At 52.1% G+C, this 26921-nt stretch overlaps 1 protein-coding gene across 3 annotated transcripts in view; it reads left to right on the forward strand.

Moving 5' to 3' along the window:
• The window catches only part of LARGE1 (LARGE xylosyl- and glucuronyltransferase 1), a 521107-nt gene that overhangs the window by 466594 nt on the left and 27592 nt on the right, over window positions 1–26921 (forward strand). For all 3 annotated transcript variants that reach the window (XM_004743092.3, XM_004743093.3, XM_013051560.2), the window contains exons 11-12: window positions 14215–14378; window positions 24221–24499. In XM_004743092.3, coding sequence (XP_004743149.1) covers window positions 14215–14378; window positions 24221–24499 — 443 coding nt within the window. The remainder of the gene's footprint in view (window positions 1–14214; window positions 14379–24220; window positions 24500–26921) is intronic.

Consider the following 26921-nt stretch of genomic DNA (forward strand, 5'->3'; position numbering starts at 1 on the left):
GGGTGTCTGTTACCGAGAAACAGAAGAGGACGGGAGTTGGCGGGAAATGGGAACGCTGTGCCCTGCGGGTTCGATGCAGGTTGCTGGGGCCGCTGTGCTGAACAGTAGGGAGGCTCCTCCAGAAATGACAGGCAGAACTGTCCTCTGACCCAACAGCCCAACTTTGGGGATGTATCCCCAGGAACTCAGACAGGGATCCCCAAGGCAGTGTGTTCTTTGCCACGGTCAGGGCCGCGTTACCCTTGATGGCCACAGGGGAGACAACCCCCCACCCATCCACAGATGAATGGATAAAATGGGCTGCATGTGTCCGAAGGAATGTTGTCCGGCCTTAGAGCTAAGGAACTCTTACCCTTACCTTGTGACAACTTGGGTGGGCCAGGAAGTTGGGGTGCTAAGGAAAGACGCCCGTCACCGAAGGGAAACAACCGCGCGAGTGCCTCACGTGAGAGGCGTCTGAAATCATCAACATACAGAGCTAGCAACAGAAGGCTGGTTACCAGGGGATGGGGAGTGGGGTCATGAGGAGCCCATGTCCAGTGGGTACAAAGTTACACAACGTAAGCCCCAAAGATCTGCTGTACAATGTAGCACTTGTCGTTAACAGGGTATGGTGCCTTTAAACGTTTTAAGAGGGTAGATCTCATGTTAAGAGTTCTGACCACACTCTTCATTCATGCACACAGAAGAGCCTAAGAAACTTTGGAGCGGGGGACGATGGATGTTTATTACCTTCATTGTGGTGAAAGTAACATGAAAGTAACATATGTCCAAACTCACCAGATTGTTTTCATGATGTGTAATGTTTTATATTGCCAATTCTGCCTCAGGAAACTTGGGGAGGGAGGTGGAAGAGCAGGAAAAGTACATTCAGGGTAGGCGGGAGTAGCTAGTACAAAGGCCCTGAGGCAGATCAGGGCCCCAGTATGAGGACCTGAAGGACAAGCAGCGTGCCCCGGGGGCTAGAGGGGGAGGAGAACAGCAGAAGCCGAGCATCAGGAAGGCAGGAGGCAGGTTGGAAGGATGTTGTGAGCAGGTGAGCGAGTCAGAATTTTGTTCTGTTACTATTATTGTTTATGTTCTTGTGTTGGACATCATGAGAATTCTTTTTGGCTCCCAGTGGCAAGGGAGGGTGTCTGCGGAAGGTCTAGAGGACGCACTCACCTGGCCCTTTACCTGGACGACTGGCCCCAAGGCCACCATGCCCCGGTATTCAGCTCCCAGGCCCCAGTGGAGTCCCCTCGAGCTATGGCCCTTCCCCGCATCACCCTCCACGCCTTCGCCAGTAGTGTCTGCCCTTCTCCCCCACTGGCAGTGGAGGAGAGAATACCATTAAGCACTTGAACTCCGGCTCAGATTCTGGGAACCACTTAGAGGTTTCGACAAATGGTGTGTTCTTCTGGTTTTTCCTTCCTGCTCAAATCCGTATTTGCCATCATTGTCAATATCTGAGTGCCCATTCGGCACTTTTCCCCCAAACGCTAAATGAAAACTGTTCTCCTGCCTTTAATTTTTCCTGCGTGGAAGAGACTCCCATGAAAAGCCTTGGCAGGATGAAGCCATCAGTTAACTGTCCTCCAGGTGCACTGGCCAGAGTCTCACAAAGCGGGAGTCCCGTTAGATGTGACCCACCCACTACTCCTACTGCCAGCTTCCCCTGGTAGTGGGGACGTCATCACTGGTTCTTCTCATCATCCGTGACTGCATTTATTTGCTCAACAAGCAAGGTGACTGCCCACCTTGCAGGGCACTGGGGTTGAACTTAGAGGCCGACCCCGTCCCTATACGGAAGTCGCTTGACACGTAACGAGTGTGAGACGTGCCAAGAGGTTGATCTTTCCGGGTGCAGAGAGGGCCAGGCATGAGAGGGCAGCCTTCTCTGAGCACTCACCACAGCTGTTGTCCCAAAGGCTCTGCCCTTGACTGTGTGCTAGCCACACCTGCCGCCTGTCCTTCCTGTGCATTTCAGGCTCATTCCCAAGGCAGGGCTGTTGTGCTTGCTTCCCCTCCGCCTAGAATACCCTGCCCCCAGGGTCCACAGGTCTAGATGTGGCATCCTCAGAAACTAGCCCTGCCCCACCGCTCACCTCCAGGAAAGCTGGAGGTCACTGCCACATGCCCCGTTTTCTTTTCGTCAGAGCACCTGCTACTATTCACAATTCGTCGGTCCGTGCAGCTGGCTCCTATTTCTTTTTCCAAATAGAAGAAAAGAATACAAGACCCTGAGAGACTTTGCCTGTCCTGTTCGCCCCTGGGGACTCCTTCCTGTAGCGGCAAAGCAAGCACATCCTAAGCACTTAACAAATACGTATTGAACGAGTAGGAGAGACGAAGGCAGTACCACGTAAAGGGCAGAGCAGCTGGAAAGCGGGGAGCCCAAGGAGAACATGCTGGTCGTCGGCGTCCTAGAGCACAGACATGTCGGGTGACAACGAATGAAGCTGACCGGAGGGGCCTTGGCTGTGCTTAGTTTAGACTTGACCTGTCAGCAGTGAGGAGCTGCCAAAGGGCTTTAATCATGGTCAGGTTGACATTTGAGGGAAATGACTCCCCGAGTGGGCTCTCACACGTTGAAAGGGACAGGTTAGAGGCAGGGAGGCCGGTTAGACCATTGCCAGTCCCAGGCAAAAAGCTGCTGGTGTTGGGGCTCTGACCCAGGGCAGTGGCAGCAGGGTTGGAGAGAACAGGTGGGTTGCTGTGTGGGTGCTAAGAACAGGGGGACAGGTGCAACTAGCCCTCAGAAATCACGAGGGCAGGTCCCCAGGCCTCCTGCAGCCAGGTTCCTCAGGCTGAGCCCACCCCATGGGGCAGGGGTTAGAGCCAGGAGAGTAGCTGTAACATTGGGTTCTGGAACTGTGTCCCTATGGGAAATTCCACACCCTGGCCCTTGGCAGCATGTCAAATGGTAGCAGCAAACATATCCGGAGGGAAAAGGTAAGGTCTTGGATCTGGGCCAATGCTAGATGCTCCCCGCTCCGTGGGAGAAGTTGGTTAGAGCTGTGACAAGTGCACAGAGGGCGGCAGTCTCGAAGAAATGAAGTCAGAAACTTCTTCATGGGGCTGCTGGTCCCAGAGGAGAAAGGTCTCCAAAGGCGGTATCTGCCAGCCAGAGATAGTTGTTCCAATAGTCGCTGGCCACGGGGCTACGGATCCAGGAGGAATGTTGCCGAGTGAAGCCTGTTCTAGCGAGGGATGCAGGCAGTGGGGGACGGGGAACGTTCTCCAGCATGAGAAGCACCAGACCAAGCTAACATTCCAATAGCACACGAGGAGGGCATTTCACACACTAGGGGAGAGCAGGTGCATCACAGAGGACTTCCTGGAGGAGGTAGGATTTGAAGGCCAAGAAAGGAGGAATGAGGACATACAGAGCACGGGCCTAGAGGGAGGGAGTGCAGGGACAGCAGAGACCAGAGGAAAACAGGAACAGGGACCATTCAGAGGAAGGCAATGTGAGAACATAAACAGCTGCACAAGCTCATTATGATTATTTCTTCACCAGGGAGATGATGACGGTGGTGATGGGTGATGACAGTGGGCTCCCTCGTCATCACAGCTCACTCATTCCGGAGACGCGTGACTCAGAGAAGTCATGTGAGTGCTCCGAGCCTCGGGTCACCATCTTATAAATGGGGGCAGTGATGCCTTTGTCACAGTGTTCCATGGATGCTTTATGTTAAACCACCAAAAATGGGACTCGGCACCAGGAGCGCAGCCTTCCCTGAGGTGCATTTTTTCCACAGATCACAGTACCGAACCCATCTGATACTGGGTCCAGATCTGTTGTTCCATGAACAATCTTCAGGTTTGATTCACATTTTTCCGAGGCAGGCTTGGCCGAGGGGCGGCCTGCAGCGTTTCTTAGAGCTCGGTCTCTAAAGCGTTGCAGAGGTCAGCAGCTTCGCTCTGTACGACACGATCCCAATTGGATTTCCCACCAATTAGAGGCTCCAGGAAGGAAGGAGAGGCCATGGGGCTGACCTTGCTGCCAAAGAGAATAAATGAATGAATTCAGAAAGCCAGGGTGAAGCTATGATGGGAAGAGCAGGCCCCCGTTCTAGACTCTGTGTTCGGGGTTCTTGCTCTAGGACAAGATGGTTTGGTTTGGAAACCATGGTTTAGACTGGCAGTAGCTGATCCCATAATGCCCCTCCCTTTTCTCAGCAACACGGCCCCAGGTGTCTCCAGGGAACCCCGGGGCTCCACAGAACACAGGCGGATCATCACGGATCTTTTCCACCCCTAGTCCATGCAAAAATCCTTCCACAGAGTCTCTAACAGGCTTGCATCTGGCCTCTGCTGGAATCCTCCCAAGGACAGGGAGCTCATCACTTCTAACAGTTGACTCCACTGTTGAGCTCCAGATGCTCACCCGTTCTTCCTCATGTTGAGTGTAGTCTTCCCTTCCGTAAGGAATCCATTTCTGAGTCCCGTCCTCTAGAGCGGTGAAAAATAAGGATGCCCACCCCCCACCCCACACAGTCTTGCAGGTAGGGTGGCATGTTTCCATACATTGGTTATTCAGAAACCTGCCGCTCTCCCTAAGCACTGTTTGATTAAGCCACGCTGTATCAAGAGTGCCTTGTTCCACCTAAGGGAGCTTTCCAGATAAAGGAAGCTCACCTTTTAAAATGCAGGGCTGCTGGAACATGCAGGTTTTAATCAATTTGGGTGGGAATCTTGGTAAAGGACATACGCTTCCTTCAGTAACCTAAGTATACAAAACTCAGTTTACCGTTTTCAGTGAGTCAGATTATGCTGGCTGGGCTGAGGGGGCAGGAATTGGCCAGAGGAAGGAGGATGTTAGTTGTCCTAGCAGGAAATGGCCTCGGACTCTCCTGCTTCTTCTGCAGATCTCTTTTCTGACAGCTGTCGTTTTCAGTTTCATCAGCCCTGAAACAACCCTTTCTGGGCTCCCCTCCCCGTTCATCCTTCCTCTGGCAGCTAAAGATAGAAAAACCAATGGAATGTAAGTCAGAAAGACCCTGAGTAAAAGAATCATGCGTTGTCATGGTAGAAGTTAAATTATGAAACATAGCAGACAACCAAAAATGTGCAAAAAAAGAAAAGAAGAACCAACAAAAGACTGGACTCCAGTGAGTTTTGACCCATCTGTGGAATTGTAAGTCAGTGGACGGTGTCTGCAGATGTAGCGCTCTCTTGGCCCATGTCTGCAGCAGACATCACTAATCAGTGGCCCCGCCCCTTCCACTTGGCCCTGCCCATTCCATTCGGGCTCCACCCCATCCACGGTATCCTTGCCAAGACAGCCTGCCAGGAAACCAGAACCAGTCTCCGAGTGATGACACAGGAGACGCTGGAGCCTGTTGAGTCTGTGTCCCTGTGCCAGGCGTTTGTCATTCCAGTGTCTCCTAGAACGGAGACAGCTCTCTTTGTCGCTTCAAGACCTTCATCTGCTTTTTTGAGCCTCTGCCAATTGGGGGTTTCCTGCAGGGAAAGAGAAGAGGAAGTGCAACTTTAATCCTCACCCCAATCGAGGGAGGTAGGCTTTATGAGTTGCATTTCACAGATAAGGAAACCAAAGCTCAGAAGGGATGAGTTACTTGCTCAAAGTCAAACAGCCCCTGAGCGGTGGGCCATGATTGGAAAGCAGGTCTGTGTCACTCAGAAGTGATGAACCAGGGCCGTGCTTCCCACGTGGATGGAGCTCTGGATATAAAATGAATATAATAAGAACTAGAGGTTATTCAGTGATCATTCTAGTGGTTGTCACCATTCCTTACTCTTTCACAAACCCTGCAAGGTAGTTATTACCTCCATTTCTAGAGGAGGAAACGGAGGCTCAGAGAAATGAAATCATGGGCCTGGGTGGTGGCAGTGCTGGAACCTGTATGAGTGGTCTTTCTTTCTGCAAGTAGTTACTTTGTTCCTTGATCTCGCCCTGCAGTACCTGCCCCGTACCCCAGCATCCCTGTCTCCCGGGGCTCCTGACTTTATGTTTCTGCATAGAACATCCACTCCTCAGTAGATCATGTCTCTCGCTACTAGAAAGGAAGCTCGGTGACTGCAGGGAATTTTATCTGCTTCATTCATCAGTGTATCTCCATGCCCATAAAAGATGGCCTGGCACCTGCTAGGCGCTCAGTGAATTTGGGTGAACACATGAATTATTCTAAGTCCTTTCCTTGAAGCATCTGTGGAGTGCTGGAAAGATCCCAGTCCACGACATCAGAACACCTGGCCCGAGGACTAGATCTAGGACTACAGGCATAACGCTCCTTCCCATGGCCTCAGTAGTGTCATCTGTCAAATGGTCAGTGAGTAAGCCCAGTCCAGACTGTCATGAGAGTTGAGGGGTTAAGGCGTGCGGAGTGCCGCCCATCCTAGGGTGCCTGGTTCTAAGAGTTGGCCAGTAAGCTTGTCCTGCCCCCTTCCCTTCAGCTGCTCTGTGGTTCCCCCTTGCCTCTGGAAAGAGGGTTTCAGACTCCCTCATCCAACACGGGTTTTGGGCAGCCTGCACAGCACGTTTCCTGGTACCAGCACCATCCAGACAAAAAGACCACAGCGTCCCTGTGGCTCAATTAGAAGTTAAAAATAAGACATATAGAAGCAGACTCTAGAAACACGTTCCGGCATGGGGACCAGATGGCCCTGTGGAAACAGCTGTATCCCGGAGAAACCTCAGAGAAAAAGCAGAATGCGTTATTGTTCTCACGTGTGGGCTGCATGTCACCCGTTCTTCAATCACGCGGCGGGCAGCAGAGCCCCCGGCTCCAGGGGCCCTGCACGGGCGCGGTTAAGTTCTAGAGCCTGAAGGAGCACAGCTTGGCTTGGGAGGCCAGGGGCGAGGATAAAGGGAGGAGCCATGCAGTCAGGCCACTCAGGGGATGTGTCCAGGCTACGGGCACGCCAGCGTGGCCTGTCTGCTTTGTTTCCGCTCCAGCTTGCACACATCCCTCCTTCACACCCCTAGGCTCGGGTTGTAATCCGTCCACACACGCCAGGTGCTTCCCCTTCGTGTGCTTTTGCCTGCAGCAGCCCCCTGCCCTCTTCTTCTGGCAAACTTGGCCTCCACGAGCCAACGCCTTGCGCAGTGTCTAAGAAGAGGACGACGGCTCTGGGAGCAGGACTGCCACACGGAACATCTAAGCATTACTGAATATGAGAGTTCGGAATTCCTGCCATTTACTTAGACTCTTTGTGCCTCAGTTTTCCTCTCTGTAAAGTGGGAACCACAAGTAGTCCTGTCTGAGTGGGCTCAGTGAAGACTAAATGAGGCGGGACAGTGTGACACACAGCTCCTGCCTCCCTCCCCACCGTCATCAAGTCTTGTTGGTGTTACGAATATGTTGGTGTCAGGGACCGTGCCGCGCAGGCTTCAGTATTGTCCTTGCTGACTTGTTTCTTTGTCTCCCCCCCCCAGACCAGATGAACAGTTTAAATGTAGAACCTGCGGTTCATTCCCCAATCCTAGCATATACCTGTCCAGGTGGTTTAATAAAGCAGCTCACCTGCTCCCCGGAAAACCACAGGGAAGAGCGCTGAGGTGGGTTTCAGGAGAGGTGCGTTCGAGTCCCAGCTTCTCTGAGCAAATCAGCTGAGGGCACTAGGGCAGCCCTGCCTGTCTCATTCAGATAGTGGGAGGAACAGATGAAGTCCTAGGTATCAAGGCGACAGAAAACTGAAAGTAAATGTAGGGAGTCTCAAGCAGGATTCTGGAGTGTTGCTGTACCCACCAGATACTTCCACCCCTGCTGCTGAGGCATCAGAAGGAGAGGTATCTTAAGAAGGAGTCGACGCCTTGCTTGGTCTGTTGTACCCTGTCTTCATCATTCACCGGCTAGAAGAGGCAAGTAGGTGTGTTAAAGTAGCACAAGCAATTTAAAATGGGCTCAGCATGCTGGAAGGGTTATTACTCACATAAGTCCAAATGGGCGTTTCTGATTGGCAGGTGGCTTTTCTCCAGGTTCAGTGACCCAGACTCCTTCCATCTTGTGGCTCTGCCCTCCAGGGAGCCTTGGACTCCATCCCCAGATGCCCTTGTTCTGGCCAACAGAGAGGAGTGTGCGTGAATCTGCCTTGAAAGTGGGGCCTGTAGTAGTGAGAAGCTGCCCAGATTCCACTGACCAGCCTTGGCCATGCAGGAAGGTTGGGAAGGCAGCCTGGCTGTGCTCCCAGGAAGAGAAGAGACCCTGAATCTTGGTGCATGCAGAAGGTCCCCATCACTGGGGAGGACACATGCATTCAGTCCCCTGTAGACATAGAACCATCTAGCATTAGACCTGGAAAGAGCCCCAGAGATTGATTAAGAAGGCATTGTAGTGACTTGGTCTCATACAAGAATGAGGGGAGATACAGGTGGAGGTAGTAGCTCTGTTCGCTCATCGTGTGACCTTGAACAAGTGGCTAAACCTTTCAGATGATGAATGCTTTCATCTGTAAACAAGGCAGACTGCTGTCCCTAAGCCGCAGCGTTAGTGTGAATATTCAAGGAGAAAATGCTTGCAAAGCTCCCAGCATGTACCCTGACCCTAGTGGGGCACTTGATCCTTGAGAGATCTTTTCGGAAACCCGAACCCCTTGTCTTAGCAATCAGAGAAATGACTTGCTAAGGTCACATGGAGAGTGAGTGTCAGAGGGATCCGGTCTCCATTTCCGGTTTTCCCCATAACCTCTCTCCGTAGTTTTTCCTGACTTTGAACGGAAGTTTACTGGGCTGGAGCCAGGGACGTGCTTCCAACCCCTCTGAATACTCCGGCGTGACCAGCCATCAACTCCGACAGCTCAGAGGTCAATCCAGGCCACTGTCCTTAAGGATGGGAAGAAATAAATGCAAACTGCTTAAAGGACCATTTTCCCTGGAGTCCAAATCTCCCTGTGCCTCAGCTGGCTGCCCAAAGAAGCAATTTAGCAAATGCATTTTATCTCAGGAGAAATCTGTCTTTTGTTTCTGTGACTTGCTTCTCAGGAGCCTACCGCTCCCCCCGTGGCCACAGTATGGAGTGCCGTGGAGTTCAGCCCGGTTAATGAAAGCTCTCCCTCCCGCTCAGCATCTCCCTGGAGAAATCACCCATACTCTAGGTGGGAAGGGGGGCTCGTTTTTTAAGGCGGCTTCAGCCCTCCCCCTGAGATAACATCAGCCTTGGCAGCCAGCATGAAGAAATCCTAATTTAGAATTTGAAAAGGTACATCATGTAATCATAACATCGCTTGGGTTTTGCGTAGCACTTTACAGTTTGCAAAGCACTTCTACACACATTAGCTCCTTTGAGCAAATTGCAGGGAACTCGTTAAGGACAGAAAAGTAGAAAGGAGCCAATAAAATTCATCTGTGAACCCGCCAGTCAGAGAAAAGCTTTGTTAACATTGTAATGTGTTCCCTTTGGTCTCTTTTCTATGTGGCTTTTTGTTTGTTTGTGTCTTTGCTGTATCAGGATCTTACGGCAGATGCATTTTTATGGGCTGCTTTATCATGGAGCGTTATGCCTTCCACTGTCTCTTTGATGCTTGCATCCATCCCGGAGGAGCAGAGTCCCCTCACTGCAAAGATGCCCGTGGTGTGAGGTCCCAAGACTGGCTTCTCAGCCCGGAACTGCTTCTTCCTAGCCGTGTAACCGGCAGATTACTCAAATCCTCTGAGCCTCAGTTTCCTCCTTTATAAAACAGAGGTGTGTGTGCTGAGGGATTAAATTAATAAAGCAACCCACCTGAATGCACGTAGCACCGCACCTGGCACAGAGCGGGCGCTATATCCGAATCAGCTGAGCGAAGGGACAAACCGCCACGTTGAGAACGATTGTAACACTAAACTCAAGGAAGGCATCTGATCCAGGGTGCCATGGATTTTGACATCCTATGTCGGACATCATAGCTGATGTGTTTGCCACGATACCCGGTGTGGTTGCTAGATACAGTGTTCCCCAGACCCTTCCCCTTCAGCGCTGTGATGGCCACAGGTGACCTAGGGATGTGGATGGCACTGAACCACAGCATTGGTACCTGGAAGTTTCTAGAGGCTACTTATCCCCAGGACTGCTGATCGACCCTCCCGACCAGGTCAGGCCATGCTCTGGGCATTGTGGAAGCACTTTCATTGGTCACTCTTCCTTTTTTAACACGAGGACATGGCTGTGAGGACATCTGGTAGGGGCCTGGTGGGCACACCAGGGCACAGGGTGCTCTAGATGTTCTAGGTACAGGAAATTGAGAGATGACTAGGATACAGCTCCTGCCTTGAGGAGCCCACTGTATACGGGTGCCTTTCAGAAAAGGGCTCTCGGAGCTCTTTACCTTGGAACGTTGTTTTTTCCGGACTCAAGGGTATGTGCCTGCATATATAGAGAGAAACCCCTGTACACACAGATGCATTTCTCATGTTCTGGCCACTGATTCCCCCTCTCCCATGAGGAGGATACCTACTCTTTCAAGGCTCATCGAGGAAAAGCCCCCCCCTCCACGCACACTTCCATACCCATCTTCACATGTCCCCACCCCCGTCTTCCCTGAACCAAAGCCACGCACTCCTGTCACCTTAAAAACAGCACACAAATGAAACCACCCCCCACCCCGCTGAAACAACCCCGCTTTTGCAAAGAGCTTTGCAGATGTTTATCCTCTGAAAGGGAATAATTGCGAGTGTTCTTTTGCAGTGTGGGCGAAAGGGAAGGAGGGTATGAGTTGGTTGAGTTTCCCATTACAGGGAGACATTGTGGTTTCTAGGTATATTTGGGTTCCTCAAGGAGGAGGATGTGGGGAGTGTGTCCAACACTCGTGAGACAGAAACGCGATCCAGGCTCAGTGAGCTCCTGCCTTCCCTGCCCTCGCCCGACTGTCTCCTCCAGGTGGCAGCTGAGGACAGAAAGCAGCTGTCCAGGGACCCCTGGGTGTCTTGCTCGTTAAGCGTCTGCCTTCAGCTCAGGTCATGATCCCAGGGTCCTGGGGTCGAGTCTGGCATCAGGCTTGCCGCTCAGTGGGGAATCTGTTTCTGCCTCTCCCTCTTCCGGCCTCTCATGTTCCTTATGTGCATTCTGTCTCTCAAATAAATAAATAAAATCTTAATAAATAAAGGAAGGAGGAAGGGAAGAAAGAAGGAAAAGAAGGAAAGCATCCTTCCAGGTGCCTCCCCTCCCTAACTCTGATAACCGCTGTGGCCACAGATGACGTCTGCTGTGTCTTTAAGCCAAACACCATAGTCCGCCCGTGCAGGATCTCTCGGCATCCTCCGACAGCCCCCTGGGTCGTTCTGTTATCATCCCCATTTTACACCTGAGGAAGCTGAAGCTCAGAAGGGTTAAGCACCTCACCTGCTCGCCCAAGACTGTACAGACGAGAGTGGGATAGAACCTGTGACCTCAGCCACGGTGCTGCGTGTGCTTCTTGACCCGAGACTGAATGAGCATCTTTCCCGGAGAGGTAGCTCAGTGGTAGAGGCACAGACCCCAGTTCGACCTCCCTGAGTGACCTCAAAATCTTGAGGCTGCTTTTCAGCTGTCAAATGTGGCTGCACCTGCCCCACTGGAGGGCTCCAAGGAAAGAGGTCACGCGTACCTTGCACCTTGCTGGCCGCGTGCTTGGTTGCTGTCCAGCACGTTTTCAGCCATCACAGACCCTTGAACTGCAAATACAGGAGCAGATAATAGGCTTAAGGATGATCACCCTCCATGCATAACATTAGAGGATATGGAAGGAAAATCAGGCAGGCCTTCCAATGGTCACAGTCTTCACGTAGGTATTTCTCCTGTTCACAGCACATGAATATTAAGCATCTGTCATGCCGTGGGCACGGTGCTAGGGGCGATGGTAAAGTGTCACCGTGTCTCCAGGAAAGTTGCCCTGAAATAATTTGAGTTCGAACTGACAAGTGCTGTGCTTTAGCGGAGTTAGGAATTGAGGGCTCTTGAGTCAGGAGAAGTGGACCCGCTGTAGCCGGCACGGTTAGCAGAGGTGTCAGAGACGGACTCGGTGTCATCCAGGCTGAGTCTTGAAAGGTAAATAGAAAGGGTCCTGGTGGAGAAGAGCGGGTGAGGGGAGGGAGGGACGTCGAGAGGGAAGAAGTGTACAGAGTCGCAGAGGAAAGGAGGGAAAGGCGGGTTCGGGGAGCAGAGAGATCGCTGGTGCAAATACGGAAGACACGGAGAGATCGCTGGCGCGAATACGGAAGACACGGGGGAGTGGGGGCGCTGGGTCAGAGAGAGAGGGTGTGATTGTCAGCAAGGATCTGGGTTTAATCCCGCAGGTCAGAAGGGGTCGTTTGGCTCCTAGAATGTTAAATGGAATGAAAACTGCAGTTTCCTGGCCTTACATGAGTCACACCGTTGGCATAATGGGAGTCGTCAAATAGGCCAGGACTTGAACTTCAAAAACTGAAAAGTCTCCCTGATTGCAACGGAGTTAACCATGTTAAAAAATCTTCATAATGGGCAAGAACATCTCCTCGATCACTGGACCTCCACAGGTCCCCCCTCCTTACCCCAGCAGCATTTGGAAGTAGGTGGGTATATTTGGAGTTGTACAAGGCTTTCTGGAGAACGCTACCAGCATTTAGTGGGCTGGGGCCCAGGAGGCTAACTGTTCGGGGAATCTGTGGGACAGGGCACATTATGAAAAACTCCCTGCACAAATACCAGGGACCCCCCCCCCCATCGATTATCTATGGCTCCAATACTGTAAAACCTCAGTGGGATTCAATGAGAAGTGTTCATTGAGGAGGCAGGCGTGCTGAGCTTCGCCCGGCTTGCTCCCGCACCTGGGGCAATTGCAGAGTTTCTGCTCGCCTCCAGGTGTGTCTCGTCTTCCAACAGGCCACCCAGGCATTTTCTCATGGTTCTTCTTGAAGCTTAGTCTCACTATGAGGCAACGTTGCTTCCCTACCATTTTATTTGCCAAAGCAAGTCTCACGACAGAGTAGAGATGTGGGAGGGGGTCAGGAGTCAAAGGGATTATTAACACAGTAACGTGCTGTCACTCACATCTTGACAAATAAGGCCATAGCTTAATCTAGCTTTATCTACGAAGGCAATGGTTTTTGCTGAGACAGGATCATACAGAAGTGAGTTAATATAATTCTTGTTTACTACACTGTTGGCTTGGGGATTTAAAATATGCATACACCTTCTTCTTGGAAAACTGCTCTGTTACCCTCAGTTACGTGAGTATCTCTAACCATGAAAACTGTAATCTACATCCAGCTATCTGCCGTCGTGTAATGGACTAGGCTGATGTCATAGAAAAAATATTAGAACGAGCCATAGGACCTTTGGCAAATTCAGCTGAAATATAGTTTGCATATAATAAATTCACCCATTCTAAGTGTATAGTTTGTTGACTTCTCACAAATGTATACCCATGGAACCATCACTGGAACCATGACCTAGAACTTTTCCATCCCCCAAAAAAGTTCTCTCCTGCTTCTCCCTAGTCTATCCCCTCTGCTCCCACACATCCACTGATCTCATTTCTTTTCCTATTGAAGTTCTTTTACTGTTTCACTGCAAATCTTCATCTATGAAACCAGCCCAGTCACCCCTGCCTGGGAGGGTATGGTGGGGTTGGCATGACATGGTTGTGTATCGGGCAGCTGTACATCCTCAGATCTGGGTATTGTGCATCTGCGTCTGCCCGTGTCAGATGCTAAGTCCTCAGTTCCCTGCTGACAGGTTATCCAGCTCTTGCACTTGTTGGGGTAGGAAGGCAGGTAGAGCTATGTAAAGAACTTGTTCAGGCAGATTAAGAGAGCAGGACTTCCCAAGAGTTAGAAACAAGAAGGAAGAGTGGATGCCAAAACTCGGATGAAATGAAAGGAACAGATCTTTACATTTTGTTTATGGGTTGGTTTAGTCTTTCTCTTCAATACCTGGTGCAGAGATTGACGTCTGTAGTTCTAGATGGGAGAGAGAACTCATACAAAGGCTCCATTTGGATTTTGGTACTCTGTTCCCTGTTATGTGGAATTGTACTGGGTCACCTACCAAAGTGTTTTCTTGTTTGTTTTTAAGGAGTTTGTGGCTGCTTACATATTTGTCAATGGTGACCATCATCATTCTCAGCTCAGAGGAAGCTTGCTTCTCAGATAGAGAGGACAACTGCCCCTGCCTTTTTAAAATTAAATGCAGAAGAAACTAAAACCAGTGATCCTGTTCTCCCACGTTTGACCCATCAACAACGTCCAATGAATAACTGACTCAGACAAGGGCAGGCTCCTGGCTCCTTGGGGTGTCCCTTCTTGGTCCCATACCTCCTTCTCCTACATTTCAGCTCCAGAAGCAGCTCTCTGAGCTTGATGAGGACGACCTGTGTTATGAGTTCCGGCGAGAGCGGTTCACTGTCCACCGAACCCACCTGTACTTCCTGCACTATGAGTATGAGCCTGCTTCGGACAACACGGATGTCACCCTGGTCGCTCAGCTCTCCATGGACAGGTAGGCCGACGGGTCCTAACCTCCCCCAGCCCCACCCTGCAGCTCTACACCCAGTCAAAGGGAAAAAGGAAAGATGGCCTGACAGCCGTAGGCTTGGGTCACACTCCTCTCCAGCCCTGAAAACAAGGGCTCTTGTCTTCTGGAGAGGGTGGTGGTTTTGAGAATAAAAGAATTGATTCTAAAGAATAGAGCTCTACTCAGACTACCTCAAGGAAAAGGGGGGTATTATAAAGAGACCCATATTCTGGAATCACTATCACTGCGGGAAAGCAATTAGTTTCTTTTTCTTACTGTATTGATGCGACAAACATCCACCAGACCTTTATTTGGAAGTACTGATGAGATCCCTGTCCTTATGGGGCCGACAGTCTAGTGCATTGATTGTCCACCTTGGCTGGGGACATACTGAATCATGTGGGGGGTCTTAAATTCACCTTCGAGCTCCATTGCAGACCAGTTAAGTAAGAACATTTGTGTGGTGGAGACCTTGCATTGTTTCACACTTGGAATATGCAGCCAGAGTTAAGAATATGAGTATAGCAGTATGAACAGCAAATAGATAGTTGAGTAAAATGATAGTAACTGTGATAAGTACTTTGGAAGGAACTGAGACTGAAAATAACAATGTCAAGAGAAGGACCTTCCTTGGGAGATGTGGTCAGGGGAAACCTAAGGAGGGGACATTTCTGCAGAGACCTAAAGGAGGAGAAAAGGAGTCAGGAATGTGAATTGCTGAGAAAAACAAAAACAATTCCGGGTTGGTAAAATAGCAAGTGTAAAGGCCCTGTGGTAGGAGGGGGCTCGCACATTCAGAAACATGGTAGAAGTATGCTGAGGCATAGTAGCAGGGACATGGCATGAGATGAAGATTACAGAACATTTGAAACCCACCAAAACATTTGGATTTTATTCTCAATGTGGTGAGAAGTTATTGAAGACATTTACACAAATTTATATGATCCAATTTATGTTTTTGAAACCATCTCTCTCACTGCCAGGGGTGCGTGGATTCAAAGCCCCAAGGTCACTCACTCCGGGCTGTACTTTTCCATACCTGGTGTCCTGGGTGTCTCCCTACCACCTCGGCCCACCGGCTTTCTCTTTGACACATGGCCCACAGGGCCTTCCCTACCCTCAGTTTCCTTCCTACCGTTCCCTGTCCACTCCCACAATTAGGGAATCTGATGGGCTCATTCTCGCTTAGAGTCATCTCAGAGATGCCTGTCCAGCCTCTGGCTGCACCTGCAGGGGCCTGTTTCTGGGACCGCATGGGTCCGTGCCTGTGGCGTGCTGAGAGCGGTACCCGGCATGCTTGTTAAGTGTGCAGCAAATGCTCGTTATTTGCGGGGGGTGATTAAGGCATGGGCAAACCAGTGCGGGAGCAAGTCCTCGGACACGAAAAGGTTCACTTGCAGAAAGGGGTCTGGGAGCTGGGAAGAGTGCGTGGAACCTTGCGTCCAGAGACATCTAGGAACGAGTCACACAGAGCGTGGCCAACGGAAGCAGACTCCACGCCTTGAGAGTCCCACTGTGCGTGGGCGGACACTTGCTTGTGGAACTCAATGGCTCCATGGGCTGGGGGTTTCCTGGAGGAGGTTCGTAGGCCTCAGGACTCCTGTGCAGAAACACAGAGAACTTGGAGAACGTAACAGGTAGCAGGCAGAGATGAGCTGGGTTGAAAGGGAAAAACCCAGAGCTGTCCCGCACCAGCCCTGACCTAACCTGCCGTGTGACCTCAGGCAAAGTCTTTCTCTTCTTGGGGCCTCGGGTTCCGGATCTCCAGCATTCACATGACCACTCTGGAACTACTGTGTGAGCATCTATAACTGTAGTGTGCCGGGCTCTTGTGAGGCTGGGGATATTTATAAGAAGACCCTGCTTTTGCCTTCAAGGAGTAGAGAAAGCGTCTTCATGACTCGGTGTATTAGTTGTCTGCTGGAGCAGAACAGATTGCCACAGATTTAGTAGGTTCAATAACTTCGGTATCTTGCAGTTTGAGGGGTGTCCAGAGTCTGGCGGAGTGCTAGCAGGGTCTCCTGCTCAGCTCCCAGGACTACCATCAAGGTGTTGGCTGGGGGCTGTGATCTCACGGGAGTCAGGAGCCTCCGCAAAGCTCACTCGGCTTTTGGCAGAATTCAGTTGTAGGACCGAGGTCCCCGGTTCCTCGCTGCCTGGTGGCTGGGGTCTTTCTGAGCAACAGGAGGCCATCCTTAGGTCTTCGCCATGTGGTCCTCTGACGGCACAGCAGCTTCCCTCTTCAAAGCCAGCGGGAAACTCTCTGCAGTCTGTTCTATCCCGTGATCCACGGGAGCCGCATTCCGTCCCATTCCCGGGTCCGGCTCACACTCAAGGGTGGGGTTGGACGGGTGTGCATGCCACCGGGCAGCCGTTGTGAGGGCTACCTTGGAATGCAGCCTGCCACAGACAGGTAACAGGTTCTTACTCTAGACAGATGCTGTGGGAGGAGCCCCCAGCCCTGCTGGGCGGTGGAGAAAGGGAGAGACAGGGAGTGGGTCCAAGGGGAGATGTTGCAGCATTGTATTGGAGGCTCAGTAGACAGTTGGTAGGAAGCACACAGGGAGAGAACAGGAAGCATGCGGCATATTCAGGGAACAAAGAGCCCCCCCCCCCACCCCGGCCTGCTGGGAACACACAGGCTCTGGTATGGTTACAGCTTAAGGCATGGGGGAGAAAGAGGGGGACAGATGGGATTACAGAGTGCAGTGGGGAAACCAGGGCGGATAGCCCCCCACCAGTTCAGACTCCTCAGTGAGGCTCCATAAAGGACTGAGCTAGACCAGAGCCCGGAGTCACCCCTAAACTTCTGTGTCCCTTTGACCTCTCACCCAGGCTTCGGTTCTGGTGCAGACACCCCCACCCCCACCCCAGAGCAGCACTTGAGCGAGTGACCTGGCCGTATCAGACCCCTCTTCCCATTTCTCTTCCCTTTCCCTCTATGCCATTTCAAATGAAAATAAAATCCGGTCCTTGAGATTCATGCTGACTCATGGTTGAGATTAGTCTTCTGTTCTCCAGACAGCAGTGCAAGTGCCCCTCAGACCCCTCGAAATGGATTATCTGAAGCTCAGAGATTATAGTCTGCCCAGATGAGTGAGTTCCAGATAATTCCAGCTTCTCACCTCTTAGAGCACCCCTGGTTTTCCTTGGTCCCGTTCATGCCTCTTGTTTGTATGTTTCGTTTATTAACAAGATATGCTGAATCAGGGTTAGTGGCCAGTGGATACCTCCAAACTCAGGAGAAAGTGAAAGAGACAAATCCGACATACTTTCTAATCAGAATCAGGTGCCCTGACATTGAATAACTTGGACCCTGGAGTCAGGCACTGTGGGGTCTTGATGGCTCTGCCACTTCTTGGCTTTGACCTTCGGGCAGATCAGCTCTCCAAGCCTTGTTTTCCTCATCTCATAATCCGGGAATGGCAATGACAGTGGCTCCCCCCAAGGTTGTTGTCATGACCAGAAAAGTTCACGCATAGCTGGGACTGAGCCCCAACATACAGTCCGAGGCACCCTATCGTGTCATAACACCGTTGGCCCAAATCTTCATATTTGTGGTACAAAAGGCCACTAGAATCACAGAGAGCTCTGGGTTCAAATTCCACTGGCTCCCTTCCTCCTTGGCTGGTGATCTTGGGCAAGTCAGTAACACCTTTGGTTATCTTTCTCCTCATACAGAGAGTTAAAACCTATTTGCCCCCTAGCGTCCTGATCAGGTCAAATGAGAAGCGGTCTGGGAAAGCCCTTGGTACCTATTTGCATTCAGTGAATAGGTACAGATCTGAAAACCTTGACCGCACGTGGTCGGTATTTAGGAGAGGGAAAGCGATATAGGAAAAAAGAAAAAAAAAATCTGGATTCAAAGTCTGGCGGCACCGCTTCCTCGCTGTGTGGATTTGGGGCTAGTTACTCAGGCCTCTTGAGCCTCATCTGACTTACCTGTGAAGTGGCAATGATACCAGCTGGGTCACAGATCAGTGTCTGGGTTTTTATAAAATTAGAGGTTCTAAAGTGCCAGCGAGTGGTAAATCTTCAACACATTCTCGCTTCCCTTCCCTTGCTGCTTTTAATCTCTGTGCTAGCTATGGAATTTGCAATCTGGAATGCACAGCAATTAGAAAGGTTTTTAACTTATTAACATCCCAAATCCATCCTTCTGTATACAGTTGCCATCAATAAAGATCCTTTTATTGGGGCAAAACAGAGCCCCGCCTCCTGGTGCCGACTGGAAGCATCCTCCCAGCCGGCCAGGGCTGCAGGACCCTCGGCAGGACCTTCCGTCCCAACCTGCTTCAGAGAAAACCCTGGCCGCTCTCGCATCTGCCACGGACGATAAGCACAGAGGCCTTCGCTTCAAACCGCACACGTCCCCAGCATGGCAGGCACACAGTTGCCCCCCTAACGCGCTGTGACAAGTATTTCGATCCTGACAATACCCCAGAGAGCCCAGGGACTTCCACACCCTAACGAGAGTGGCTTAGCGGGACATAATAAAAAATCATCGAGCCCTACCACAAGCTGGTGGAGACGGTAGGAATCCCTCCTTCCGCCCCATCCTACACGTCCAATTACAGTGCGGCAGGCTGACTGGTGCCTGTTGGATTGATTTTTAATTGAAAAAAACATTTCGGGTGTGTTTGTAAACCTTTGAGTCAGAAGTAGGCCCTGCGTGAATGCCACAAAGAATTAGGGGAGCCAGTGTGCGGGCTCCCGTGCCTGGCTCTCTCTAGAATTCTGTTCAGAAAGAAGGACCGCGGAGCTGGCTCCTCCCCCAGCACGCGGGAGACAGCGCTCCCATCCCAGCAGCTGCTGAGAACGGTTGATAGGGACAGGGGGTTGGGGAGGGCTGGCCAGGAGGGCTCTGGGTCACAGCGTCCTTGCCACCTGGCCGAGGGGCTCTTGCTCTCCTGCATTCCTTTGACAAAGTGCAACTCGAGAGACTCAAGTGGCTGATGGGCTCTGTTTTCTGTGAGTGGAGGGGTCATGGGGCCCACGCTTCAGATCACACAGGAGCGTCTTAGAAATTCAAATTCTTGGTCCCACCCAGCCCTAGCCAACGGGGACCTTGGGAATCAGTGCTGGAGTGACCTTGGGCGTGCTTCAGTTTGGAAAAGCACCGTTCTAGAGAGTGACAGGGAACTTATTCTCCATGTAACAGCCCAGTCAGTGATCTTCTAAAACTCGATTTTCCTTGACTTACAGTGGGTGGGGTTATAGCCCAATATACCTATCATCGGCTGAAAATACATAAGTCGAAAATACACTTAATGCTCCTAACCTACCAAGCATCCTGGCTTAGCCTCACCAACCTTAAACGTGCTCAGAACACTTACATCGCCCTCCAGCTGGGAAAATCATCTCAACACAAAGCCTGTTTTATAACAAAATGTTGACCATCTCACACAATTTATGGAATGCTTTACAGAAAGTGAGAAACAGAACGGCTGTCTGGGGGCAGCGTGATGGTTGGTGTATCTGTTGTTGAGCCCTGTGATCCCGGGACTGACCGGCATCACGAGGGAGCGTCCTGCCTGCATACGGATGGCCTGGGGGAGAAACGCAATTGCAAAACACAAAGCGCGGTGTCTCCAGAATGCACATCACTTTTGCACCTTCGTAAAGCTGAAAAATTGTTAAGTCAACCCATCGTAAGCTGGGGACCGTCTGAATCTAAGGTCACCATCTTTAAAATTCTCCAGTGATTTCTCATTGCAGTTAGAATGGTATTACGGCTAGGGCGCCTGGGTGGCTCAGTGGGTTAAAGCCTCTGCCTTCAGCTCGGGTCCTGGGATCAAGTCTCACATTGGGCTCTCTGCTCAGCAGGGAGCCTGCTCCCCACCCCCACCCTCTCTGTCTGCCTCTCTGCCTACTTGTGATCTCTGTCTGTCAAAAAAAAAAAAAAAAAAAAAATGGTACTACAGCGGTCCACTATGGCCTTCCTGCTTCCCAACATCTTCTGTCCTTCTGCCCCTCCTCACTCGCCTTGTCTTCCCTCTGTTCTTGCTTGAACGTGCTATATTCAGTTTCCCCAAGGGCTGCTCTGTCTCCTTCCTCTGGGCTGGGTCCTTCTTCTTATATCCAAGTCTCAAATTTGGGACATGGCCTTCCCCAGCCAGCCCTCAGGGTTCCTCCCTGCTTCCTGTTCCGCCCGCCTTTTTAACCCTCTGCCCCCTCGGAACATGTCACGGGTGGATCCGTGTCTTTTCCCTCCACCAGAAGGAAGCTCCAGAAGTTCAGGAACCTTGTCTTTTTCGTTCGTCCAAGGACCCAGCACATACACCGGCACATCGTAGATACGTAACAAGTATCTATGGGATGCGTGCATGTTTGAAAGGCAGAACTAGAACCTAGGGAAGGAGTTACAGCTGCCATATGTTGAGTACCGGCTGCATAGCTCGCTTCGTGCCCGACACTTTATAGAGAAGCTTAGTTAAATGGGCTTGTCAGCAGGGGCAAGCCCCCCTCCCCCAACATGAGTACCGTTTAACACCTGTTTGTGTCCTGTGTGAAGCAGGTCACATGGCCATCCCAGAACCAGCAGGGGGGTATCCGCAGAGGCTGTAGACTGAGAGAGAGGAGTGATTTGTAGCCATTTTGTCATCTACGGAGCTATTACTGTCCATGCTGTGCATGCATAGAAATGGAAGCCCGAAGAACCGTCATCTCTTGCTCGGGGATGCAGACACAGCTCAGAGTTCAAACCCAGTTCTCTCTGCCCCAAGAGCCCACCGTTGCACCTCCATACCATGCAATCCGCCTTGCTCTCATCAGCATCAGCTCCCTTGTAGGGAGGGAGCTCCCCATCCCAGCAGAGGCCGACGGGCCTTCTGGAATTCCTTCCGACCCAGTCTTGTAGGTTTCTGACTCGGCTGCCTCCCTGCCCGATCCCTTGTTCCTAGACAGAGTGCCCGAGCCTTCCTGGCTCAGCAGAACTCCCTGGGGTAACGCTGGCTCCTGTCTAGACCTTTCTGACATCTCTTTGGCCCTTCTGTAGCCTTTGCCCTCCTCTGGGCAGCATGAAGCTATAGTGGGCCCTCCAGGGACTCAGAGAAGAGCATGGGCCTATGGGTTGGGACCGTGAGTACTAGCACTCAGTCACCCAGTGCTCTTCAACAAGCCGTGCCCCGCTCCAAGGCTGAGCTTTTTCATCATCCCGATGGCATCATCCGACCAAGAAAACCTCTACAGTTCTTTCCAAACTGAAAATTCCGTCCTTTGAGGATTAACCTTTGTCTCTTGAAACCCTGCCCCTTGTCCCCCGTCCTTGCTGTGCGGCATAAGTTATTGTCCGGTGTAAGAGACCAGAGAGCGACTCAGCCCAGGACTGCCCATGGAAGGAGCCACACAGGGTGACCTTAGGGCACAGGTGTGGGGAGACACAGCCAGGAAAGGGGTTAAGAAAAGGGCGGGTCTTGGAGCCAGTTCCCCAGAGAGACTGAGGAGGAGGAGGAGGAGGAAGGAAGGCACAGAAGCTGACCCAAGGGAAGAACACATTCATGTCTGGGGAAACGGGCAGCAGAGACAAGATCCTTGGGGACACTTATCCCAGGCTGCCCTGTAGTTCATACAGAATACCGGTCTGGGGTCTGGGCATGGGGATCGGCCAGACGTGGTGTCAATCCAGCTGCCCCGCTGAGTAGCTACGTGACTTGAAAGAAGTCCCTTCACTTCCTCGAGCTTCCTTACCCGGAACCCAGTGACGAGAATCTCAAGTTCATGGAGTCAGCGTGAATGTTGACTGGTAACAGTGGAAATGCAGCCGGCACGGCAGCCTCCAAGCAGCAGAGAGGTGGTAGGGATGCACGCTGTTGCCCTCCCATTTGTATATGTTGTCCTCATTACGAGAAACCTCAGTCTGTCGCTGTTGTTCAGGTCCCGGCGGGAAGCTTGGTTTTGAGGAAAGAGAGGTCAGTAAGCTTGGGGCTGGTGGCAGCCCGGCAGGAGCGGCTGGGTCATCCTTACTTGTGGTTCGTGAAGGTTCCACGGGACATCTGGCCCCATTTCTGGGAAAGCCCACGTGGTCATGACATTTGCCACATCAGAGGCACCTGAGAATCATCGGTATCTGTGTCTCTGTTCTCACGTTATGCCCTTGGAAGAGCTTGGAGGAAGGGCTTGCTTCCCTTGCTTCCCTCTCGGAAAACTCAGACACAGACTCAGAATCCCAGGCAGCGGGGGCCCCACCGTGGGAACTGGCCTCTCTTCCCGCCGGACACGCGTGCCTCCCACCTGGGAGCTCTTACAGCCACACGTTCAAAGTCATTCCTTACCTTTCACTGCCCAGCACTCAAAGGATTTGTACGAGCAGCTGTCCCTTCCGAACGCACAGTCCCCTCCATTTCACAGATCGTGACAGTGAGGAGCTGATGGGACCACTCAGAACCCCAGATCCGCGGAGCCCGGCAGAGACCCGGGCCTGCGGCAGAAGCCGCACGCGGACTCCGGGGAAAGCACGCCTTATGGAGAAGGCAGACAGCCTCTTAGAGAACTGGCTCCGGTCAATTTGATTAGTACGTGTTATAAAGTAGGAGACATGGAGGGCATTTTCCCCTGATGAACATCTTAAACCTCCTTCATGAAAGAGGAAGCAACTCCTGGCAGGAGCAAATCACAGAATTACTGAGAGGAAACTCTGAAAGTCCATCGAGAAAGCCATTGACAGAAGATAGGTGTGCCCGTTTTTCTTTTGTTTAGAAGCAGGGAAATGCATGGAATCTATTTCCTGGTAATTGTCCGAATAAAGTGGGCATTCCTACCAGGAGACCGCTGATTGTGTACCTCTTGCTGGGCAGGGGAAAAATTGAAATAGGCTTTTGCTGTTTCTTAACCATAGATCTGATCTGTCAGGCACTTCTAATGCCTTTGGAGGGAAAAGAAAAAATCTTCATAGATTTTCTGTTGAAGCATTTTTGTAGAATCCTCTCCATGGGAAGCACCTTTTGTTGTTTTTTTTTTTCCTCTGGGCTTACTTCTTCTCCCCCCGCCATAATCCTTGGCACGATGCCTGTCCTAGAGCCTCGCAAAATTGGCCGGGACCCTGGGGCCGAAAGGGCTGTGACAAATGAAGATAGCATCACGCCGGGCGCACTTTTGTCCCCAGCGACCGTGCCAAACGCCCAGCATGTGTTTCTTCTCACTGTCTCCAAGGCCCCGTCTTTGTGCTCATCTGTACAGGTCTGGTCCCCGTCCAAGGATCCAAGCTGACCGGACATCTGGCTCCCCAGTTTCTCCACCAGGGAAACGAGGGAAATGACAGCCGTGCACCGGGTTGTTGGGGGAGTCCTGGAAAGGGTCCGGTGCACCGTTAATGAGCTGATGATCATAGTTACCATCGCTCGTGTTTTAATGCTTCTTGTAACGTAGGGCCTCGGTTGGGTTAGATCTTCTGTGGCTGGTTGCTGCCTTAGCAGAGCCCTGCAGGGGCTTTATGTCTTTGCTGAGAGAGGAGGAGAGGCATTAGGTGTTGTGACCCGGGAGGGGACCCTCACATCCGTTAATGTAATCATCCCCACCCCGGTGCAAAGAGGAGTCTGAGAGGAGAAGGCTTCCCGTGGGATGCGACTCTGTCAGTACCCCCACCTTCATCTGGAAGCAGATAAAACAAGAACCAGCCAGGTAAGTGCTTACGCCGATTTCAGAGATAAAGGAACTGAGCTTTGGGGATTGGCCCCCGGCACGCAGTGATGGATGGATGTTGGAGCAGGGACTTGGACTTGGAGGGGGCTGACCAGGTGTGTGTGGCAGTGGCGTTCACCCTGGGAGGCTGGGTGAATCTCGCATGGCCCGGGTCCCCACGGCTGGCTCAGCTTTCCTGTCTCCTGCAGGCTCCAGATGCTCGAGGCCATCTGCAAGCACTGGGAGGGACCCATCAGCCTGGCCCTCTACCTGTCGGACGCCGAGGCCCAGCAGTTCCTCCGCTACGCGCAGGGCTCCGAGGTGCTCATGAGCCGCCACAATGTGGCCTACCACATCGTGTACAAGGAGGGCCAGTTCTACCCCGTGAACCTGCTGCGCAACGTGGCCATGAAGCACGTGGGCACGCCCTACATGTTCCTGTCTGACATCGACTTCCTGCCCATGTATGGGCTCTATGAGTACCTCAGGTGAGGGCCCAGGGGACGCTGGCTCGGGCAGTGCTGGGACCAGAACGCTCCCCGGGATCGTCCTCCTGTCCCTGTCTTCCCTCTTAAAGATGGGGCAGCGGAGACCCGGTTGGGGAGGGCGGGGAGGGGACCCGTCTGCATCCACCCAGAGAGAGAGCGCTGCCCGCCGGGTTCGGCAGGGCCATTGGGCAATCTGGTGTCCTTGTTTTCCTGACTAACAGGCCAGAACCCCACTTTGCATACCGAAAAGTTAGAAGCTGCGTGTGGCCTCAGACGCGGCTCTTCCGCTCCTGGTCTAATGCTCTCTAGCTGCTAGGGAAACATGTCGTCCCTCTCCCGGTTTTGGATCAGATGACCTGCATCTAACCATTCTAGAAAGATCACTGCCTATTCTGTAAAACAAAGCAATGTGACAGTGAAGGCCAGCGTTTATATTGAAGTGCCTTCTGCGTGCCAGGCACGGTTCTGAGTGCCCGACTAGCAGGAGTTCGTTCCCACCCCCCGCGGTCCCTGGGCCATGCGCTATGATGGTCCTCGTTTCCCGGATGGGAGTGTGTGGGGCTGTGAGCCCACAGTTACACACAGACTCACGTAGGGGCCAGGCTCAGCCAGTCCGACTGCAGGGCTGTGGGCTGAGTCGCCATCCCGGTGGCCTCGGTGACTCTCCAGTGACCGGTCCCAGCTCTGCTGACATGGCGGGGCCGGCGTCCAGCGGCTGGACAAGACATTTTGCGCGTGGAAGGCCGGATGGCTGCATGGGGAATAGCATTTGTTATGGTTCAACAACCAGTCTGGGCTGAGAGGGACTGCTGAATTCATGCAGCCCGGAAGTCCCCATGTGGCTAAACTAAAGTCACAAGTTGTAACTCGAACTGTAAATGGTCAGGCTTCCCCTACCCCCATCCTTTATTGCTGGCATCTGTCGGCCTGAATTCTCTCTGCTGCCGGTGGTGCTCCCCTGGATCCCGGTACTGGGAGAGGTGATTTGTGCTTATTAATCATCCTGCCGGAGCCACACGTCAGTCCCAGAAGGCAGGCAGGGCTCCCCCTTTTACTGTGGGCAACAGCGAGGCCCGGAGCAGCAGAGCCCCCCACTCAAGTCCCCACGGCTATGCTCCAGGAGTGGAAGCAGAGTCCTGGCCCGCAGGCACCCAGCTCCGTACTTGCCTGGCTGCTCTGGGATTACAGACCGTCCCCACAGGGCAGGAGTAACATTCTTTCTCTCCCGCTCTCTTGCCCTCCCTCCCTTTGCGTGTGTGTGTCTGTGTGTCTGTGTCTCTCAGTCTTTCTCTTACTGTCTCTGTTGCTCTCACTCTTAAAAAAGATCCTCCTCCCAAAGAGTTTAAACCTTTTGTCCCAAAGCTACAGCACAGGTGCCATTTAAGTCCCTCCCCGCCCTGCTCCTCGGAGCAAGGGAAAGCAACGTGCATCTCTGTCCACATTTTGGCACCGGGCCTCTTTCCAGGGTTATCTTGGGATTTCCTAACTCCAGTCCCTGCCCTGTGAGCAGGAGGAGCCCCTTGCAGCCTCTCTCGTCCATGACGTTGGGGCAGCATGCTTCTTGGTCAGGGAGGATGGGAAGTGTCTTCCCAAAGAGCATGGCCTGCGCTGCCCCAACTCCTGGTGTGGTCACAGGGCTCTGGCCAGCGATCTGTCCTCCAGCTCCTGCTCCCGCTGCAGCGGGGCGTTGGAATGCCAGTGTGTGTGGTGAGGGTGCCCCCGTGTGGCCAGACTGTGCTTTTGGCACCTGATTCCTGGAGATTCCCAAGCCCCCACAGCCTGCAGCATCACAAGCTCTGGGAGTCCCCATGCAAGGATGGCAGGGGGTTCCCAAAGGAACAAATGGTGGGGGCCACCCTCCACCAAGAAAAGAGAGGCTTGAGGATCAAACCGAGGCCCAGGCCTCCCCACCTAAGGGGCTCTTCTGTAGGAGCCCCCGAGGGGCCTTCCTTCCAAGGAGTTGGCGGTGAACCAGTCCTCTCCTCAGAGTCTGTGGTCTGAACCCCACGTCCAAGGCCTCTTTTATTATTTTACCTCCTGGGTCTAATGTTGTAAAAAACATCACACAGGAACAGATTGTTTCTATGTTCTAGTCCTATGTTTTATTGATCAAAGATGCTATTAATCTCTAATCAAGACCTTACTGAGGAGGAGCTAACCAGCGGTGCCGGTAATTAACATGTTCTTAACACAGACTCACCGGGGGCTTGGTCAGCCTTTGCCCCTTGTTATAGGAGGGTGCGCGGTTCCCCTTGGGGGGTTCGAAACATTGCACATTGCTCCCAGAACACTACTGCTCTTCACAGTCCCTACAGAAGTCCAGAGACCCTACCTTGCCTGGGAAGAAAAGATCTTGTCCAGTCTTTTTTTTTTTAAGTTTTTCATTACAATTCCTGTATCATTAACCTACGGTGTCATATTA

The sequence above is a fragment of the Mustela putorius genome, unplaced genomic scaffold (assembly GCF_011764305.1).
Source record: "Mustela putorius furo isolate JIRA1106 unplaced genomic scaffold, ASM1176430v1.1 tig00000738_pilon_pilon_pilon, whole genome shotgun sequence".
NCBI classification, from domain to species: domain Eukaryota; kingdom Metazoa; phylum Chordata; class Mammalia; order Carnivora; family Mustelidae; genus Mustela; species Mustela putorius.